This window comes from Myodes glareolus, chromosome 1, assembly GCF_982192425.1.
Source record: "Myodes glareolus chromosome 1, mMyoGla1.1, whole genome shotgun sequence".
In the NCBI taxonomy this organism is placed as follows: Eukaryota; Metazoa; Chordata; class Mammalia; order Rodentia; family Cricetidae; genus Myodes; species Myodes glareolus.
Window position 1 is genome coordinate 30,026,939 of NC_142026.1, and position 21,607 is coordinate 30,048,545.

The 21,607-nt window shown below is 42.2% G+C and overlaps 1 protein-coding gene and 3 pseudogenes across 1 annotated transcript; 2 read left to right on the forward strand and 2 right to left on the reverse strand.

Moving 5' to 3' along the window:
* Positions 1-6,274: 6,274 nt before the first annotated feature.
* On the forward strand, positions 6,275-7,762 carry LOC146896125 (UDP-glucuronosyltransferase 1A7-like). Its single transcript, XM_087907572.1, has 2 exons — positions 6,275-7,203; positions 7,745-7,762. The coding sequence occupies exons 1-2, from the start codon at positions 6,349-6,351 to the stop codon at positions 7,760-7,762; spliced, it is 873 nt and encodes a 290-aa protein (XP_087763698.1). The 5' UTR covers positions 6,275-6,348.
* Positions 7,763-9,067: 1,305 nt separating this feature from the next.
* LOC146896126 (ribosomal protein uL24-like pseudogene) lies at positions 9,068-9,497 on the reverse strand (annotated as a pseudogene).
* Positions 9,498-12,302: 2,805 nt separating this feature from the next.
* Positions 12,303-13,205, forward strand: LOC148123283 (UDP-glucuronosyltransferase 1A7 pseudogene; annotated as a pseudogene).
* A 5,009-nt stretch (positions 13,206-18,214) lies between these two features.
* On the reverse strand, positions 18,215-18,651 carry LOC146896127 (large ribosomal subunit protein uL24 pseudogene; annotated as a pseudogene).
* Between the last annotated feature and the right edge of the window lie 2,956 nt (positions 18,652-21,607).

The window sequence follows — 21,607 nt, forward strand, 5'->3', positions numbered from 1 at the left end:
AATCAACCACACAGAGAACTCTATAAGTTATAAAGCTGATTGACCCATTAGCTCAGGCTTCTTGTTAACTCTTGTAGCTTATATTAACCCATTATTCTGATCTATGTTAGCCACGTGACTTGGTACCTTTTTCAGCTGTCAGCTTACATGTTGCCTCTTTGGTGGTCAGCGCAGGAGTGGCAGAGGGAGCTTCCTGCAGTCTCTTTGTTCCACCCCTACTTCCTGTCTGACTTTCCCGCCTATACTGCCTGCCTGGCCAATCAGCATTTTATTAAAATATGATTGACAGAATACAGACAATTCTCCGACACCACTAGGGTCCATCCCTTCATTCCACTGGTGAGCGCCCCATGCCTGAGTTGTTTGTTCTTCAGAAATCCCTACATGAAAGCTGACATTTCCCTGTACACTCAGAAGAAATATAGGGAGTTTTGTAATACCTCCCTCCCATGGTGGCCCTGTGTGTGCCCACTGGGCAGCAATTCTTTAGTGTTCAAACTTATGAGTAACAGACCTGCCAGACTCCCTCTTTTAGTGCCTCGTACAGAAACACCTGCACACTCCTGTGTCTGTGGGCACGCATGTACACACACACACACATGCACACACACACACACACACACACACACACACACACACACATACATCCACTCACATGCACACACATGCACAGACCAGTCTTAGAAACAGTAGAGTCAAGTCTCTACTGCGAACAGAGCTTGCAAGGCAACCCTTCTGGTGATGCTGTGCTGTGGCAACTTCTAGCTGCCATCTTCTCCTGCCCTCTTCCTGCCTTCAACCTCTGTCCCTTTGGGCCTGTCTGAAATAAGATCAGGACTCTGCTCTGAAGGGCCCAGGCCATGGGTCTCTCAGTAGAATGTGTGTCCGGCATGATGACTCTGAGTTTACCGTTTCCCTTGCTTCTCCCAGTCCACACCAGCTTATGTAAAGCCTTTATTTCTCTCTCCAGAGCTTTTCTGTTTTGTGAAGAACCTCGCTAGGCTTCTTGGGAAGCACAGACTGCACTGTGCATCCTTGGGAGTGAGTCTCTGGGGATAGAGTCTCACTGCTATGTAGACAGAGCCAGGATGCGGGTACCCTCCCTTTGTCTCTCTTCATTCTGGGTAAAATAATAATAATAACAATAAAACTCCGAGGATGAATGCATCTCTCCAGCCTGGACTGAGTGGAGTCTTTGTATGCCTTGAACAACAACTAACTTTCATCTTGGCTGGGTTACTGAGACCAGGCTTGCCCTTGGGATGGTGCCTTAATCTGCTTTCCTGAGCCCCATCACACTAGGGTGCCAAGGTTAAGGCAAGCTTTGGCAAACCAAAGTATGCATGTGCGTGACAAGGTCTGGGCGTGCCAGATCTGGGTTGCAAAGAGCACCCTCTCCCTGTGCAGCCTGCTTTTCACAGCCAGCACTCCCTGGTACGACCTCTGCAGAGCAAACATGCCCCTCCCTCCTTGGTGGTGGTTGGGAAACCCAGAGTTCAGGGGCTGAATTGCTTCATTAGCTGATGGTGGCTGACTGAAAGCAAACTCTTGGATCTCTGATTCTTCCACAAGCCCTCATCACGTGCTACCTAGAAGCACACTTCTCTAACCTTAATATACTACAGGCAAGTAACAGATTATGTGTTGTAAGAGTATAATACAGAATTTGAAATATATGTGTTTTTGTCCTCACTTTCTGTCCAGAGCTTCACAGATGCCTGTAATTTCCAGAGGGATGGATGAGAGGGCAAAACTGTAAGGGTTCCTTATTTGTAACACGCTGTTCGACTTTTTTTTTCTTTTTTCTTGTTTTGTAGCTTATGCTAAAGGGGGTAACTTTTGCAAAGTTTCTAAGGAGGGGAGCTGGGACCAACTTTGAGATTAGAGGACAGGGCAGAGAAAGGGGCTGAAGGGATGGGAAGATTAATGATAAGCGATAATGTAATCAATCCCGTGTATTGTACAATGAAACCTGTGCCAAAGCGCAGAGGGAGCGGGTTTGGAGAGCTGCCAGGTTGCCGAAGATGTGTGTGTTGCCCCAGAGCACAGGGAATTTTCCTGTCCCTACCTCCACACCCTTTGCACTTCTCCATCTGTGTCTTGTTGAATTGCTGCCAAGAGCCACTGCAATAGCCATTAACCAAATAATGCTAGTTCTATGAGCCATTCTAAGAGAGCATGCAAAGCCAAACGGGGGAGCCTCAGGTCTGTAGCCAAGCAGTCTAGGAGCTGAGGGTGTCTGAAGTGGAGACAGTCTTGTGGGACTAAGCCCTCAACTTGAAGGCTTTGTCAGCTCTGCTAAGTGCAGGCTTTGAATCATACTTACTAGCTGGGTAGGAAGACATCCCCCTCCCCCCACCCCCACCTACCCACCAGCCTGCCTGCGCAGTCTGGTAACACAAGTGCTGTGTGGATGGATGCCTTAAGGAAAAAGTTGGTGTTTATATATATATATATATGTTTGTCGAAGAGTCAGGTACGAGCTCCTTAAGAGGGAGCTGGTTCTGTGTTTGTTGTTCCTTGAGTGAACCTTCACTACGTGAATGGCAATAAAGCACGCGGATAAAATGGATAGCAAAGCTAGCCCATTTTCCTGCGGATGCATACTGAGAGCCTCCTCTATACCGGACACCGAGCTGGGTGCTGAGGCGACAGCAGAGAGTAAGAAGAGCATTGATTGACTCTGCCCCGCGCATGCTCCTGGGAGTCGGGGAGAGAGTAGTCGGGAGATACAATAAATGTACATCATTGGATCCGCACTGTGCATGCTCCTGGCGGTCCGGGGAGATATAGTAAATGCACAATAGGTGAGATAATGATGTCAGCTCCAGAGTGACAGGCTGGGCTGTTTGACCGTGGGCTTACCAGGGAGGATATCACAGATGGGACACAAGCAGAAAGGAAAGGGGATGAGACATCTTAGTTATTATGCATATTGTCTAGGGGAGTGTCTTAGTGCTTTATTGTTGTCTAGATACACGATGACCATGACAACTCTTATAAAGGAAAATCTTTAATTAGGGCTGGCTTACACAGACATGGTGCTGGAGAAGGAGGTGAGAGTTTTACATCTGAATAAGCAGGTGTCCAGGAAAGAGAGAGACACTGTGCTGGGCTTGAGCACCTGAAACCTCAAAGCCCACCCCCAGTGACACGCTCCCCCCCTACAAGTCCACCCATTTGAATCCTATTAAATAGTGCCGTGCTCTATGAGCCTACAGGGACCATTTTCATTTAAACCACCTCAAGGAGGGTAGGAAGCTGCAGACCCCTGGTCACATCTGACCTGAGCTGGGCTGTCCTGAGAACATGCTCATCATGTTTGTTCACTGTAGATTTCACACTCTGGGGCTCTGTCACGTCATGGAAATCAGTGGCATGCATCAATAAGAAAGGCTTGGGCCATTAGCCAGAATGTTTATCTACCCTTAATAGCAAACAAAAGGTTTCAAAATACATTCTAGGTGCCCTGTGGCTTTCTGAGCCCATTTTAGGACACATGAATGCTACGGCTATTCTCATAGCGATACCGAAATGGTTATTTGCTTTTCTCAGATGCATCTTCTCCTAAAGGTACTGTAGAATTTTCTGGAAGCTGCAAGGGTATGTGCCATTGCAGTAGAGCAAATGAAGAAGGAGATTAGGAATTCCTGTTACCTAGGAGGTCAGACACTAAATGAACTTGAGAAAACATCAAACATAGCCACTCTTTGACAGATTTTAGCCCCCAGCTTAATAATATGGCCATATTATTAAGATTCTTTATTAGTTTAGAAGATTTTTAATGTATACATATAACTTGCAAAGACCCCATCATTATTATACCATTTATTTTCTTCATGGGCTATGCACCTCTCTGCTCTTTGGTTGTGTCTACTTGCTACCACAGTTATCTGGGAAGAGGGAACCACAACTGAATACTACTTTTCTAAGTTCACTGTGGGCAAGCCTGTGGTACATTTTCTTAATTAGCGATTGATGTGGGAGGACTCAGGCCATGGAGGCTGTGCCAGCCCTAGTCAGGTGATTCTGAATTGCATCAGAAAGTAGGCTGAGCAAGTCATGAGGAACAAGCCAGTAAACAGCATCCATATAGGGTTTTTGCATCAGTTCCTGCCCCTAGGTTCCTGTCAGGAGTTCCTCCCCTGCCTTCCCTCAGTGAGGTAGTGTGACCTGGGAATGGAAAGCTGAAATAAACCCTTTCCTCCCCAGGATGCTTTTTGTCATGATGTTCTATCACACCAGCATAAACCCTAAGACAGCCTGTAGGATAAGACTGGAATGTGCTGTTGCTCTAAGGCGTTTAAAATAGGATTCAAGTGAATTGTGATCAAACACTTCGTTGCTTTCTCTGTGTGTGTTTTACCGTGTAGGCCTGTGTGTTTTAATTCTTAACTGCCATAATCAGAGTTTCAAAAGATGTTACTTACCTTTAAAACAATAGTAGAATAAAATATCAAGATATGCATATGAATTTATTTGTGTACAAGAAATATAGTGCTTTATCAAGTAAAATGTGCATTCTATTAAACAATAAAGTTTTCAAAAACTTGCCAGGATTTAAATGTGCTAAATAATAAAATAAGCAAAGTATCCACAAGTTATCTCATCCTTAAGATTATTTAAAGTTATTGCTGTCACTGGAGATATGACTCAGTGGTTAGAATGTAGGCAGCTTTTTAGGCGAGCCAGGCTTAATTCCCAGCACCCACATCACAGCTTGTCACAGTAACTCTGGGTCCAGGGAGCTCTTCTGGTCTCCATGGATACTGCACACATGTTCCACATACATTCATGGAGGCAAAACACACATACACGTAAATAATAATTTTCAAAGATATCAAATAAATACATAAAATAATGTGTGATATACCTGCTTTTCAAAAAATTAAATGAAGTTATTATTATATAAATGTGCTTGCAAATAAATAAAAAAAATTCCTATTGTACCAAAATTAACCAGACCCAAAGTCTACTCCACTCAGCAAATGCCTCTCTAGGTAGAGCAGCTATTCCGGTTGGACTCTCTGCTCAAAGGCAAAGGTGATAATGGGTAGCATTTTTATCACACACTGGGGTGTGTTTGGTGAATGAGAGATTTTCAGTTCATTCATGGGAAAGAGAGACCAGTTTGTTTCTGAAGATTAGTGACTCCCGTGTTAGGCCCTTCAAAATTAAGCCTTGCTTTCTTGTCTTGACAAGATCAGGCAGGACGTGGGCGTGGTTACAGAAAGGCCAGTAGGAACTATAAGATGCTACCCACACTATTATGAAGACAAAAACAAAACAAAACCCAAACTGAAGCAGCAAGAGGGAAAAATAGCTTGAGAGTCTATGTGGAGACCAGAGACTAACATAGGCCTGGTGAGAAGATAAAGTGATACAGCCCCGTGTAGAGCTGCCTGATGCTCTCAACAGTGAACATCACAGTTTCCTTCTGAGTGAGCTGTCTTAATTTGGGATGCACAGGGAAAGGACTTGAAACCAATTCCTAGGAGAAAACCCTGCATGAGGTGTGGGTGACAGCAGCATTCTCTGTAACCACAAGGGGGAAACAAGCCCCCAGCTGTAGCAGTGACAAGGGAGACCAATCCATGGATCTGTGGAGAAGGTCCCAGGTAACTGACAAGGAAAACGACCTAGGTCCCAGCCTCTCCATAGAATATGGGATGTCTACAGCATCAGATGCATCCAGGGGAACATTGTAACAGAAATGGTGGTCACCTTCCTTTCATTCCCTGGAGTGGTCCATGCAGATGCTGGTCACCCTAAGTCAGCCATTCAGAGAACACAGTGTTGGGAAGTGCAACAAGAATTCTACTGCACATGTGCCAAGGCAGCAGTATTGCTCATCTGGCTGAGCTGTTTCTAACCACTGTCTGTGAGAGGGACCAGGCTAAGGACCCTCCCATTAGGCTCTGACCCAGTGGCATGCAGAGAATCCCTTGGGAACACAGTCTGCTTTTGATTTGAGACCTATTCTAGAAATGTAGGATTGTTTGACACTTGCTTCCTCTGGTGAAAACTTTTGAACTCCTAAAGGAGTAACTATTTCTAAACTCACATTGCCTGATTCTGCCCAAGAAAAATGTTGTCAGGAACACAAGCGAGAGTGCCTTGTAATATCTTATCATTTAACTGTTGTCCAAGTAAATCATTGTCAGGGATGTAATATTTTATCATTTATTACTGTTGTCGAATTAAGTCATTGTCAGGGATGTTGTTTCTTAATGGTGTGTGTGAGTACACGCCCAACTGAGGGAGCAGATTTAACTCAGTCACACTTCCTCCTTTGTCAGAAGAACTCAGATTCTCATCAGCTGGATTGCCTCAGGCTGAGCTTCTCCCATGGCTCCTGCAGGTTTCCCAGCCTTCCTTCCTCTGTGTGTGTGTCTGCTGCTGGCCTCTGGCTTTGCCCAGGCAGGCAGGCTGCTGGTGTTGCCCATGGACGGGAGCCACTGGTTCACCATGAAGTCGGTTGTGGAAAAGCTCATCCACAATGGACATGAGGTGGTGGTAGTCATGCCAGAGGTGAGTTGGCAACTAGGAAAATCCATGAATTTTACAGTGAAGACATACTCAACTTCTCACTCTCTGGAGGATTTAAACCGGGCTGCCAAGGTTTCTCGTGATTCTCATTGGAAAAGTCAGACAGAGTTAATGGCTTTTCTACTAAGGAATCCAGCCAAAGGTTTCCTTGAATTACTTTTTTCACATTGTAGGGATTTGTTTAAAGACAAAAAGTTAGTGGAGTACCTGAAGCAGAGTTCTTTCGATGCTGTGTTTCTGGATCCTTTCGATGTGTGCGGCTTGACTGTTGCCAAGTACTTGTCGCTCCCGTCCGTGGTCTTCAGCAGGTTAATATTTTGTCACTATCTTGATGATGGTGCCCAGTGCCCCAGCCCTCCTTCTTATGTTCCCAGACATCTCTTGAAACTCACAGACACCATGACTTTCATGGAGAGAGTGAAGAACCACCTCGGCTACTTGGCGGAGCGTGCATTTTGCCCCAGTTTTTTCAAAACTGCTACAGATATTGCTTCCGAAGTTCTCCAGACCCCCGTGACTGTGACCGACCTCTTCAGTCAAGTGTCCATTTGGCTGTTACGCACTGACTTTATATTGGAGGTCCCCAGACCTCTGATGCCCAATATGGTCTTCGTTGGCGGGATCAACTGCCATCAGGGAAAGCCGCTCTCTAAGGTATGTTGTCTCTCCTTTAGGACAGGAAGAGAGACCTGGCTTTGGATGATAAAGTTATCCCTTACTGAGGTGTGGGTTGTGACACACCTGCCATTTCAGTGTTCTTTCAGTTCTAACCTTGTTATTTCAGTTGTACAATTGTCATTTCTGTTTGTTCAGCATAGTCTTTGAGCGGTTACACAGAACTGTGCAGTAGTGCGGCTTGTAAACCTTGCTTGCTGATAGGCGTGTGGCCACGGACATTCTCAGCATTGCCAGGCTGCCTTTATTATTGTTTTTGGTAATCGACTGAGAAGCACAATAAAAATGAAGCTTTGTTTTGTTTATTCTCGTCCTCTACCTCGTCTTGAAAATGCCTCCATTTCCTAACCCTGCTATTATCTCAGCAGCACAGAGACCCACGAGCAGAGTGGCTGGGGCTAGCTGTGCACACTACATTTTAGTGCATTTATATAATTGCATTCAAACCTCTGAGCAAACTTCTTCATTTGATCAGCTCTATGTGAGAGTCTTCAATTTTCCATGCTTTCTTCTACTCCAGATCTTGTCCAAATGTTAAAGTTTTCTTAATTTTGGTGATTAAAGGTTCTGTGTAGCTGTTTCAATGTTCACTGTCTGTTCCGGTCGTCAGTTGAACCATTTGCATTTTCTCTATGGTAAATTACACATTGCCATCCTCTTACCCTTTATTCTAATTGCTACCAGCCTCTAGAGTTCAGAAATATTAACACTTGGTCATTCAAATATGTGCTGCACTTTTTTACTTAGCTGTTTATCTTCTAGTTTTTATTGATTTCTACGTATAAAGAGTTTTGCCTTTATGTTAGGGCTTCCCATTCATGCAGTACCCATAAGAACCAGAAGAGGCCATTGGATACCTGAAACTGGAGTTAGTTATGGCTTTGAGTAGCCATATGGGTGCTGTGAATTGAACTTTGTTCCTCTGGAAAAGCAGCCAATTATCCTAACCGCTGAGCCATCTCTAAGGTCCTATGGTTGTCCATCTTTCAGTTGACATGGTTTATATTTTGGGTTGGTTAACTTTTCCCTTCACTTTAAATGTTAACTTTTTCTTGAAAAAGCTATCTAAATTTTACCATATATGGCTGTTTCCAAGACTATAACACCAGAATGTTACAGCACCTCATATGTGAACATTTTTAATGCCTCTAAGGCTCTCAATATTTTTCTGAAAGCTTGACCCTACAGGTTACAGGTGTGTAAATTTAGTTTCTGCTGAATGACAACTGCTATGTACTAACTCTGTTTGAGGAAGGACGTCACGCTTCATTGATGGTCATTCAACACGTCTTTATCAGGTCTTACTCTTCCATGTTTGTTTCTGTCTGCTTCCAGCCTTTGAGCTTCACCACACTCACAGACAACCCTGTGTTTCCATTGATTGCCTCTGCAGCAGGTTGTAGTATGGATCCCACGCTTACTAATTCCCAAATTGTGTTGGTGATTCCCTTAATATATTCTCCCTTAAAACTTTAAAATTGTGTTGCTGAGGCTGGAGAGACAGCTCAGCAGTGGGAGCTGGTGCTGCTTTTGCAGAGGACCCAGGGTTGGTTCCCAGCAGCCAAGCCAGGCTTCTCACAACCACCTCGAGCTTCTGCTGCAGGAACCTAACTCCTGATGTTGCCCTCTGGGCATCTTCACACACCTGCACACACCCATACAGTCACATGGTACTCAAATTAAAAGTAAACCCTTGAGCTCTACAAATCAAACACACATTCGGGATGTGTGTATAATGCATTAACTCTTTATGTTAAGTGGAGAAATACTGGCATGTTTTTGATAGTGTCTTCTTTTTTTTCTTATGCAGTCTTTAATGAAAACTGTATGAGACACCCCTACTTCAGCATCTTTTCAGTATTCCCTCCGTGTATTTTCCCTTCTCCTTTCCTACTTGTCGAGACTTGGCTTTTCTTTCCAGGATCTTCTTGTGGTCTTTGCCCACCTTTATCCTGGTGATACCCACCTTGCTGGGGTGGATGCCCACATGGACAGTTGTGCCATTAGCATTTCCTAGCTGCACCTGTTCAATGTAGGTGACGTATTTCTTCCTGTACACCTGGACCACTTTGCCAATCTGCTGGCCTTTGTACTCTCCTCGGACAACCTGAACTTCATTATCCTCTCGAAAGGGTCTAGTTGGAACATTGTTCTTCTGTCTCAGCTCTGTGGAAAGGGGAGAAGACATGATCTTCCTCGGAATGTGCGAATGTGCATTGAAGATGTTTGCTGTTCTTGCTTCAGTCATAAGTCACAAAGGGACTGAACTTCATTTTGGTGGCTGTAATCTGTTATTGTCTACTTAGTCAGAAAGATGCACCCTGTTTTACCTATTTAGATTTTATTTTATTCCATTAAGAAAATTTTGTACTTAAAATTGTACATTATGGACAAATTTTATCTCCAATACTAAAATGTATTTCTAAGTTTTGTTATTTTAAAGCTACGGTATACAGGCTAGTTTATTTTGGTTTTGAGGTAGTTATTGATAGCTGAAGTATACTTTTGTCCATTTATGTTCTTTATGGCCATATTATTAAGATTCTTTATTAGTTTAGAAGATTTCTAATGTACACATATAACTTGCAAAGACCCAACCATTATTATATCATTTATTTTCTTCATGGGCTATGCACCTCTCTTCTCTTTGGTTGTGTCTACTTGCTACCACACGTTATCTGAGAAGAAGGAACCACAACTGAATGCTACTGTTCTAAGTTTGCTGTGGGCAAGCCTGTGGTACATTTTCTTAATTAGCGATTGATGTGGGAGGACTCAGGCCATGGAGGCTGTGCCAGTCCTAGTCAGGTGGTTCTGAATTGCATCAGAAAGTAGGCTGAGCAAGTCGTGAGGAACAAGCCAGTTAACAGCATCCATACAGGGCTTTTGCATCAGTTCCTGCCCCTAGGTTCCTGCCTGGAGTTCCTACCCTGCCTTCCCTCAGTGAGGTAGTATGGCAGGGAATGGAAAGCTGAAATAAACCCTTTCCTCCCCAGGATACTTTTCGTCATGATGTTCTATCACACCAGCATAAACCCTAAGACAGGCTGTAGGATAAGCCTGGAATGTGCTGCTGCTGTAAGCCGTTTAAAATAGGATTCAAGTGAATTATGGTCAAACAGTTCGTTGCTTTCTCTCTGTGTATTTTACCGTGTAGGTCTGTGTGTTTTAATTCTTAACTGGCATATTCAGAGTTTCAAAAGATGTTGCTTTTCCTCAAAACAATAATAGGATAAAATATCAAGACATACATTTGAATTTATATGTATATAATGCATATAGTACTTTATCAAGTAAAATATGCATTGCATTAAACAATAAAGCTTTGAAAACTTATCAGAATTTAAAATATGCTAAATATTAAAATAAGCAAAAATATCCACAATCTTTACTCATCCTTATGATTATTTAAAGTAATTTGTGGTACTGGAGATATAACTCAGTAGTTAGAATATAGGCAGTTTTTTAGGAGAGCCAGGCTTAATTCCCAGCACCCACATCACAGGTTGTCACGGTAACTCTGGGTCCAGGGAGCTCTTCTGGTCTCCATGGATACTGCACACATGTTCCACATACATAGATGGAGGCAAAACACACATACAGATAAATAACAATTTTTAAAAAATCAAAGAAATACATAATATAAAGTGAGTTATACCTGTTTCTAAAAAAATGAAATGAACTTTATTTTTCAAATGTACTTGCAAATAAATACAAAAAATTCCTCTTGTACCAAAATTAACCAGACCCAAAGTCTATTCAGCTCAACAAACGCCTCTCTAGGTAGAGCAGCTATTCCGGTTGGACTCTGTGCTCAAAGGCAAAGGCAATAATGGGTAGCCTTTTTATCACACACTGGGGTGTGTTTGGTGAATGAGAGATTTTCAGTCCATTCAAAAGAGACAAGGCTGTCTCTGAAGATTTGAGACTCCCATGTTAGGCCTTTCAAAATTAAACTTTGCTTTCTTGTCTTGGCAAGATCAGGCAGGACGTGGGCATGGTTATGAAAGGCAAGTAGGAACTATAAGATGCTACCCACACCAATATGAAGACAAAACCAAAACAAAACCCAAACTGAAGCAGCAAGAGGGAAAAATAGCTTGAGAGTCTATGTGGAGACCAGAGACTAACATAGGCCTGGTGAGAAGATAAAGTGATACAGCCCTGTGTAGAGCTGTCTGATGCTCTCAGCAGTAAACATCACAGTTTCCTTCTGAGTGAGCTGTCTTAATCCTGGATGTACAGGGAAAATACTTGAAACCAATTCCTAGGAGAAAACCCTGCAAGAGGTGTGGGTGGCAGCAGCATTCTCTGTAACCACAAGGGGGAAACAAGCCCGCAGGTGCAGCAGTGACAGCATAGACAAATCCATGGATCTGTGGAGAAGGTCCTTGAGTAACTGACAAGGAGGTCAACCTAGCTCCCAGCCTCTCCATAGAATATTATGGGGTGTGTACAGCGTCAGAAGCATCCAGGGGTACATTGTTCAGGAATGGTGGTCACCTTCCTTTCAGTCCCTGGAGTGGTCCGTGCAGATGCTGGTCACCCTATGTCAGCCATTCAGAGAACACAGTGCTGGGAAGTGGAACAAGAATTCTACTGCACATGCGCCAAGGCAGCAGCATTGCTCATCTGGCTGAGTTGTTTCTAACAGGTGTCTGTGAGCAGAACCAGGCTAAGCACACTCCCGCCAGGCTTTGACCCAGCAGCTGACAGCAAATCCTATGAGTACACAGTCTGCTTTTGCTTTGAGAACTGCTCTAGAAATGCAAGATTGTTTGAAACTTGCTTCCTTTGGTGAAAACTTTTGGACTCCTTAGGGTCAGGTATATTTCTTTGTAACTATTTCTAAACTCATGTTGCCTGACTCTGCCCAATAAAAAGATCTTATCTGGAATACAAGCAAGAGGACCTCTTAATATTTGACCATTTATTACTGTACTCCCAAGTAAATCATTGTCAGGGATTGTTGTTTCTTAATGGTGGCAATACACACCCTATTTATAGAACAGTTTTAACTCAGTCCCACTTCCTCCTTTATCAGAAGAGCCCAGATTCTCAGCAGCTGGATTGCCTCAGGCCGAGCTTCTCCCATGGCTCCTGCAGGTTTTTTAGCCTCCCTCCCTCTGTGTGTGTGTCTGCTGCTGGCCTCTGGCTTTTCCCAGGCAGGCAGGCTGCTGGTGGTGCCCATGGATGGGAACCGCTGGTTCACCATGCAGTCAGTTGTGGAGAAGCTCATCCACAATGGACATGAGGTGGTGGTAGTCGTGCCAGAGGTGAGTTGGCAACTGGGAAAATCCCTGAATTTTACAGTGAAGACATACTCAATTTCTCACACTCTGGAGGATTTAAACCGGGAGTTCAAGGTTTTCCTTGATGCTCAATTGAATCCTCAGTCAGAGTTAATGACTTTTCTACTAGCGAGTTCAGGCATAGGTTTCTTTGAATTACTGTTTTCACACTGCATGGATTTGTTTAACGACAAGAAGTTAGTGGAGTACTTGAAGCAGAGTTCTTTTGATGCTGTGTTTCTGGATCCTTTCGATATGTGCGGCTTGACTGTTGCCAGGTACTTGTCTCTCCCGTCCGTGGTCTTCGGCAGGGGAATATTTTGTCACTATCTTGAAGAGGGCGCCCAGTGCCCCAGCCCTCCTTCTTATGTTCCCAGAGATGTCTTGAAACTCACAGACACCATGACTTTCATGGAGAGAGTGAAGAACCACCTCGCCTACATGGGGGAGCGTGTATTTTGCCCCAGTTTGTTCAAAACTGCTACAGATATTGCTTCCGAAGTTCTCCAGACCCCAGTGACTGCGACCGACCTCTTCAGTCAAGTGTCCATTTGGCTGTTACGCACTGACTTTATGTTGGAGGTCCCCAGACCTGTGATGCCCAATATTTTCTTCGTTGGCGGGATCAACTGCCACCAGGGAAAGCCGCTCTCTATGGTATGTTGTCTCTCCTCTCCTTCAGCATGTTAAAGAGACCTGGCTTTGGATAATAAAGTTATCCCTTACTGAGCTATGGGCTGTCACTCATACCTGTCATTTTCAGTTTTCTTTCAGTTCTGCAATTGTCATTTCAGTTTGTTCAACACAATCTTTGACCAATCACATAAGATTATGAACTAGTGCGGCTTGTAATCCTTGCTTACTGATAGGCGTGTGGCCTACGGACATTCTCAGAATCTCCATGCTGCCTTTATTTTTATTATTAAAAATACAGTGATAAGTACAGTAAGAAATAAAGTTTCATTCGTTCATTCTCATCCTCCTCATCATTCTTTAAGGGTAAAAGGAAATTTGTGTCCTCAGTTTTGTGGGGTTATTGCATGATTAGCATGTGTAGTTATAAACACTCAGAACAATTTTCTTAAAATAAGACGAGGTGTCACCCTGAATACAGGATCTTCACTGTCCGTTTTCACTTTCCAGCAAGTAATTTGCATCACAACACTAGATGTATCCTATTCTCTCAGAACTTCTTTCTGCAGTTTTTTTTTTGAGACTGTCAGGCATGTGTAAAATGTGTTTGGACCAAATCCACCCACACTCTTTCCTCTCCAACTTCTTCCCTACCCTCAGATGACATGTGAGTTGTTTTAAATGTCCTTCTAACACACAAATACTGATGTATATTTAATTCCAGATGGGGCCAATCATCCTTAATCCTTCCTTTCTTTCTGTTTTCTTTTTTTGATACAGGGTTTCTCTGTGTAGCCCTGGAATTCACTCTGTAAGCCAGGCTGTCCCTGAACTTAGAAATCTGCCTGCCTCTCCCTCCCAAATGCTGGGACTAAAGGCTTGTGCCACCATGACCTGGTTCCTTAGTCCTTTCTTAAGCACAGAGCATTTCCTAACCGTGCTATTATCTCAGCAGCACAGAGACCCACGAGCAGAGTGGCTGGGTCTAGCTGTGCACATGCTACATTTTAGTGCATTTAGATAATTGCTTTCAAACCTCAGAGCAAACTTCAGCGTTTCATCAGCTGTATGTGAGAGTTCTCATTTTTCTGTGCACTCATCTATGCCGCATGTTGTCCAAATATTAACGTTTTCTTAATTTTGGTGATTAAAAATTCCATGTAGCTGTTTCAATATTTACTAACTGTTTCAGTATACAGTTGGGCCATTTGCGTTTTCTCTATGGTAAATTACACATTGACATTCTTTTATTCTTTTTTCTAATTGCTAGCAGCCTCTCGAGTTCAGAAATATTAACACTTGGTTATATTCAAATATGTGCTGATCTTTTCAGTTAGCCATTTATCCTCTAATTTTGTGTGTGTGTGTGTGTGTGTGTGTGTGTGTGTGTGTGTGTAAAGTGTTTTGCCTTTAAGTTTGGGTACCTCATTCATGCAGTACCCATAAGAACCAGAAGAGGGCGTTGGATACCTGAAACTGGAGTTACCTATGGCTTTGAGCAGCCATGTGGGTGCTATGAATTGAACTTGGGTCCTCTGGAAAAGCAGCCAGTTATCCTAACTGCTGAGCGATCACTCAGGCTCTATGGTTGTTCATCTTTCATTTGGCATGGTTTCTATTTTGGGTCAGTTAACTTTTCCCTTCATTTTAAATGGTAACTTTTTCTTTAAAACTATCTAAATTTTATCATATATGGCTGATTCCAAGACTAAGATATCAGAATGTTTACAGCATCTCATATATGAGCATTTTAAATTCCTCTAAGACTGACAATATTTTTTCTGAAAACTTGATCCTACACTGTGTATATGTGTAAGTTTAGTTGCTGTTGAATGACAACTGCTATTTACTAACTCTGTTATAGGAAGGATTTCACACTTCATTGACGGTCATTCAACTTGTCTTTATCAGGTCTTACTTTTTCATTTTGTTTCTGCCGGCTTCCAGCCTTTCAGGTTTGCAACACTCATGGATAAGTCTGTGTTTCAAAGAATCCCCACTTGTTAGTCCCAGGCTCTCTTCCTCCCAGAATTCTGTTTCATTTCCCTGCCTACCTGAGTTCTGCCCTTTCAAGGGCCCACAGCAGTTTCCTTATTAACCAATGAAAGCAACACAAAGACAGAAGGACCTCCTACACCATTTCCTCTTTTATGTTTAAATAAAAAGGAAGGCTTTAACATAGTGTAATTACATATAACAAACAGTTATCATACAGGAATTACAGTTACAATATTTATATCTACTTTATCTATTATCATAACTAAGGAAAACTATAACTATAACTATAAATTCTTCAGCTCCATCAAAGACTCCAGGAAGTGCATTGTAAGCAAATTCCAAAACTCTAGAATTGACAGAGACATCATGCTGCCTGGACAGTGACCCAAAGTTCCTCTGTACCATTGGGACATCCATCTTCAGCCTACAGGCCCATAGTATTCAGCAGACATTTCCATGAAGCAGGAAATTTCAAAGACAGTTTAGTCACTTTCTTCTGTGTGCTGCAGACTGTCTCGCAGACTCTTTCATGAAGCAGGAACCCTGAAGGACCATCTCACCTTTAGGCAAGTTCAGCAATCCTCTCTGTGTGGGTTCTTTGTGTCCAGTGAGGCAGTACAGGCAAGAGCAGTTTCTTGCCCAAATGGCTATGGTGCCTCTTTGATTCCCATCTTCCTCTTGAAGTAGATTGGTGCTGTCAGGAGCAGATGTGTCTAATTGTCACGAAAAGTCCTAAACTCTTAAATATTTTAAATGTCATATTCTGATGGTCTCTCAAAGATCTGAAGAATCCCTGTCCATCTGAAATACTTCTCTGTACATCTAGAAAATCTAACTAACATGACTACAAACTTGACTATTACAGATGATTATCTATTAACCTATGTTTCTTAATTATACATTACATTTTAAATGAAATACACATTCACAATACCTTAATCAAGAGCAGAAATATACATATAACAAAGTTGACCTTAAATTTGTATCAATAAACCAACATTCATACCAATTCAAATTATTCATATCTATATCATACCTCCCTTTAAATGTAAAAGAACATTTATAAACAATATTTGGGAATATGAGCATCGTTTTGTCCATACTGCTTCCTGCTTTTTGGGGACACTGTTAATCAGGTCTTTCATGGTATATCCTGTGTGCTAGGTTTATCTCAGGCAGGAGTTGGGTGAAGTAATTTTTTGAGGGTGTTCACGGCAAACTTTCAGGGGCAAGTGGCTATCAAACCATATTTGTCTAGAAGCAATCCACAGGTTCTCATCTTCTGTGAAAACAAAAGAAGAACCTCTTTTCCAAAGTACCATATCCTTAGACCCAAATTTTGAAGTCAAGATACCTATATAATATACTATACATGCTGGTTTAGCTTAGCAGCCCATACAATGAAATGTCTCTCTGTACTTAGCCCCTTCACAGTGAAATAATTCAAAGAAAACATAATAATATACATAACCCAGACTCTCTGTGAATTTTCCATCTTTACATGGTTTATTTGTACTCTGTTAGTTTTTAATATTCATTTTATTATTTTTATTCCTTTAATCTATGACTATCTGTACTCTATTTCTTTAAGGATCTTACCTCCCTTTTTTAAAGCACTAATTTTATTTTATGATTCTCTATACACTTTTTTGTTTGTCCTCCAAGCCTACGTACATTTATTCAACACTGTGACTAATTTAGAGGTCTTTTATATCTGAATATGTCCTATTGTGAATTTGTAATTCTTTACTGTGCAGGAGCACTTCTTGAAATGCTAAGCGCTTCTTAAAAACTTAAGCTGCACCATTATTAGGGGTAATATGGTACTTCCTGCTAGTCCTGCCTGTTCCAGCATGGCAGGGCTGCTAGCCCACTGAGAACCAAGCACACCGTCCCACTTCCAGGCACACAACTGTCCATGTCACCATTAGGCAAGTTGTAGCATGCTGTTCACAAACCCCATCCAAATGCTCTGTCTCATCAAAGAGCCAGAGGTCATGCTGGCAGCACAGCCCAGAGAGCCAGCATTTCAAAACTGCTGCTTTTTGTCTTCTGCAGCTGAGTCAGGAAAATCTCTCTTAAGGGAGCTGTGGCATGCCACCAGTAAACAGCAAAAAGCTGTGTTAAACTCTGTGTTTTTGTGTTTAAATTAAGCTATCTCAGGTTTTTAAGTGGATATAGTCCATCACGTTGGCACCAGTTGTTGCAAAGAGGGCTCGATTGTTTGTCCCAGTCGCCTGGCTAGCTCAGCCCCAAAAACAACCATATAGAAATTGTATTAATTAAATCACTGCTTGGCCCATTAGCTGTAGTTTCTTATTGACTAATTATTACATCTTAATTTAACCCATTTCTATTAATCTGTGCATTACCACATGGCAGTGTCTTACAGGTAAAATTCCCAGTGTCTGTCTCTGGTGGATCCATGGCATCTCTCTCTCACTTGGCTCTCTTCCTCCCAGTATTCCCTTGAATTTTCGATGCCTACCTAAGTTCTGCTCTCTCAAGGTCCCCAAACAGTTTCTTTATTAACCAATGAAAGTAACACAAAGACAGAAGGACCTCCTACACCAACACTGTCTTTCCATTGATTTCCTCTGTGGCAGGTTTTAGTATAGATCCCATACTTACTAATTTCTGAATTATGTTGGTGATTCCCTTAATATATTCTTCCTTAAAACTTAAAAATTGTGTTGCTGAGGCTGGAGAGACAGCTCAGCAGTGGGAGCTGGTGCTGCTTTTGCAGAGGACCCAGGGTTGGTTCCCAGCAGCCATGCCAGGCTGCTCACAACCACCTGGAGCTTCTGCTGCAGGAGCCTAACTCCTGATGTTGCCCTCTGGGCACCAGCACACACCTGCACACACCCATACAGTCACATGGTACTCAAATGAAAAATAAACCCTTGAAAACTGTTATTGTTGAGCTCTACAAATCAAACACACATTAGGTCTGTGTGCATATTGCATTAAATGTTTTCATTAAATGGAGAAATACTGGCATCTTTTGGTAGTGTCTTCTTTTCTTTTTTCTCTTATGCAGTCTTTAAAGAAAACCGTATGAGATGCCCCTACTCCTGCATCTTCTCAATCATTTCTTCTCTGTATTTGCCCTTCTTCTTTCCTAATAGCTGAGACTTGACTTTCTTTTCTCATATCTTTTTTGTGGTCTCTGTCCAGCTTTATCCTGGTGATACCCAACTTGCTGGGGTGGATGTCTACATGGACAGTTGTGACATTAGCTTTTCCTAGCTGCACCCGTTCAATGTAGGTGACGTAATTCTTCCTGGACACTTGGACCACTTTGCCAATCTGCTGGCCTTTGTAGTGCCATAGGACAAAGTGATCTTCATCATCCGTTCGAATGGGCATTGATGGAACATTGTAGTTTTGTCTCAGCTCTTTAGAAAGGGGAGAAGACATGATCTTCCTCTGAATGTGAGAAGGTGCATTGAAGGTATTTGGGGTTCTTGATGTGGTCAGAAGTCACAAAGGGATATAACTTCATTTTGGTGGATGTGATCTAATATTGTCTTCTTAGTCAGGAAAACATACCATATTTTACATATTTTATTCCATTAACAAAATTTTATTCTTAAATTGAACATTTGCACAAATTTTATCTTCATCATTAAAATGTATTTCTTAGTTTTTTGTTATTTGAAAGCTACGGTATACAGGCTATTTCATTTTAATTTTGAGGTAGTTATTGGTAGTTGAAGTATACATTTGTTATTTTATGTTCTATATGACTATATTATTAAGATTCTTTATTAGTTTAGAAGATTTCTCATGTACCCATGTAACATGCTAAAGACTCCATTATTATTATACCACTTATTTTCCCTTTTGGGCTATGGATCTCTATTCGGATTGGTAGTGTCTACTTCCTACCATACATTATCTGAAGAGAGGGAACTGCAATTGAGAAGTTATTTTCTTAAAATTGGCTGTGGGCCAGCTTGTGTGCATTTCCTTAATTAGTGATTGATGTGGGAGGATTCATACCATGGAAGCTGTGCCAGCCCTAGTCAGGTGGTTCTGAATTGCATCAGAAAGTAGGCTGAGCAAGTCATGAAGAACAAGCGAGTAAACAGCATCCATACAGGACTTTTGCATCAGTTCCTGCCCCTAGGTTCTTACCTGGAGTTCCTACCCTGCCTTCCCTCAGTGATGTAGTGTGGCAGGAAATGGAAAGCTGAAATAAACCCTTTCCTCCCCAGGATGCTTTTCATGGGAAAAAAGGAAAAAGGGAGCTTTTATGTGGTGCTTATCACACCAGCATAAACCCTACAACAGGCTGTAGGAAAATCTGGAATGTGCTGCTGCTGTAAGCTGTTTAAAATAGGATTCAAGTGAATTATGGTCAAACACTTCGTTGCTCTCTGTCTGTGTGTTTTACAGTGTAGACCTGTGTGTTTTAATTCTTAACTGGCATATTCAGAGTTTCAAAAAGTGTTGCTTATCTTTAAAACAATTACAGGATAAAATATCAAGATATACATATTAATTTATTTTTATAAAATGAATATAGTTCTTTATCAAGTAAAATATGCATTCCATTAAACAATAACATTTTCAAAACCTATCAGAATTGAAAATATGCTAAATATTAAAATAAGCAAAATATCCACAATCTTTCCTAATCCTTAGAATTATTTAAAGTAATTTCTGTCACTAGAGATATAACTCAGTAGTTAGAATATAGGCAGTTTTTTAGGAGAGCCAGGCTTAATTCCCAGAACCCACATCACAGATTGTCACAGTAACTCTGGGTCCAGGGAGCTCTTCTGGTCTCCATGGATACTACACACATGTTCCACATACATTCATGGAGGCAAAACAAACATACACATAAATAATAATTTTTTAAAAATCAAAGAAATACATAATATAAAGTGAGTTATACCTGTTTCTAAAAAAATGAAATGAACTTTATTTTTCAAATGTACTTGCAAATAAATACAAAAAATTCCTCTTGTACCAAAATTAACCAGACCCAAAGTCTATTCAGCTCAACAAACGCCTCTCTAGGTAGAGCAGCTATTCCGGTTGGACTCTGTGCTCAAAGGCAAAGGCGATAATGGGTAGCATTTTTATCTCACTCTGGGGTGTGTTTGGTGAATGAGAGATTTTCAGTCCATTCAAAAAGAGACAAGGTTGTCTCTGAAGATTAGAGACTCCCGTGTTAGGCCTTTCAAAATTAAGCCTTGCTTTCTTGTCTTGGCAAGATCAGGCAGGACGTGGGCATGGTTACAGAAAGGCAAGTAGGAACTATAAGATGCTACCCACACCATCATGAAGACAAAAACAAAACAAAACCCAAACCGAAGCAGCAAGAGGGGGAAAATAGCTTGAGAGTCTATGTGGAGACCAGAGACTAACATAGGCCTGGTGAGAAGATAAATTGATACAGCCCCGTGTAGAGCTGCCTGATGCTTCTCAACAATGAACATCACAGTTTCATTCTGAGTGAGCTGTCTTAATCCTGGATGCACAGGGAAAGCACTTGAAACCAATTCCTAGGAGAAAACCATGCATGAGGTGTGGGTGGCAGCAGCATTCTTTGTAACCACAACGGGGAAACAAACCCCCAGATGCAGCAGCGACAAGGGAGACAAATCCATGGATCTGTGGAGAAGGTCCCAGGTAACTGACAAGGAACAAGACCTAGGTCCCAGCCTCTGTATAGAATATGGGCTGTCTACAGCATCAGATGCATCCAGGGGTACATTGTAGCAGGAATGGTGGTCCCCTTGCCTTAAATCCCTGGAGGGGTCCATGCAGATGCTGGTCACAATATGTCAGCAATTCAGAGAACACAGTGCTGGGAAGTGGAACAAAAATTCTACTGCACATGCGTCAAGACAGCAGCATTGCTCATCTGGCAGAGCTGTTTCTAACCACTTTCTGTTATTAGAACCGGGCTAAGGACCCTCCCCTTAGGCTTTGACCCAGCAGCAGGCAGCCAATCCCTTGGGAACACAGTCTGCTTTTGCTTTGAGAACTACTCTAGAAATGTAAGATTTTTTTGAAACTTCCTTCCTTTAGTGAAAACTTTTACACTCTTTAGCTTTCGGTATATTTCTTCGTAACTATTTCGAAACTCACATTGCTTGATTCTGCCCAGAAAGAAGATCCTATCTGGAAAACAAGCAAGTGTGCCTCATAATATTTGACCACTTAATACTGTTCTCCCAAGTAAATCACTGTCAGGGATTGTTGTTTCTTAATAGTGCAAGTACACGCCCTCTTGTGGGAGCAGATTTAACTCAGTCATACTTCCTCCTTCATCAGAAGAGATCACCTTCTCAGTGGCTGGATTGCCTCAGGCTGAGCTTCTCCCATGGCTCCTGCTGATTTCCCAGCCTCCCTCCCTCTGTGTGTGTGTCTGCTGCTGGCCTCTGGCTTTGCCCAGGCAGGCAAGCTGCTGGTGGTGCCCATGGATGGGAGCCACTGGTTCA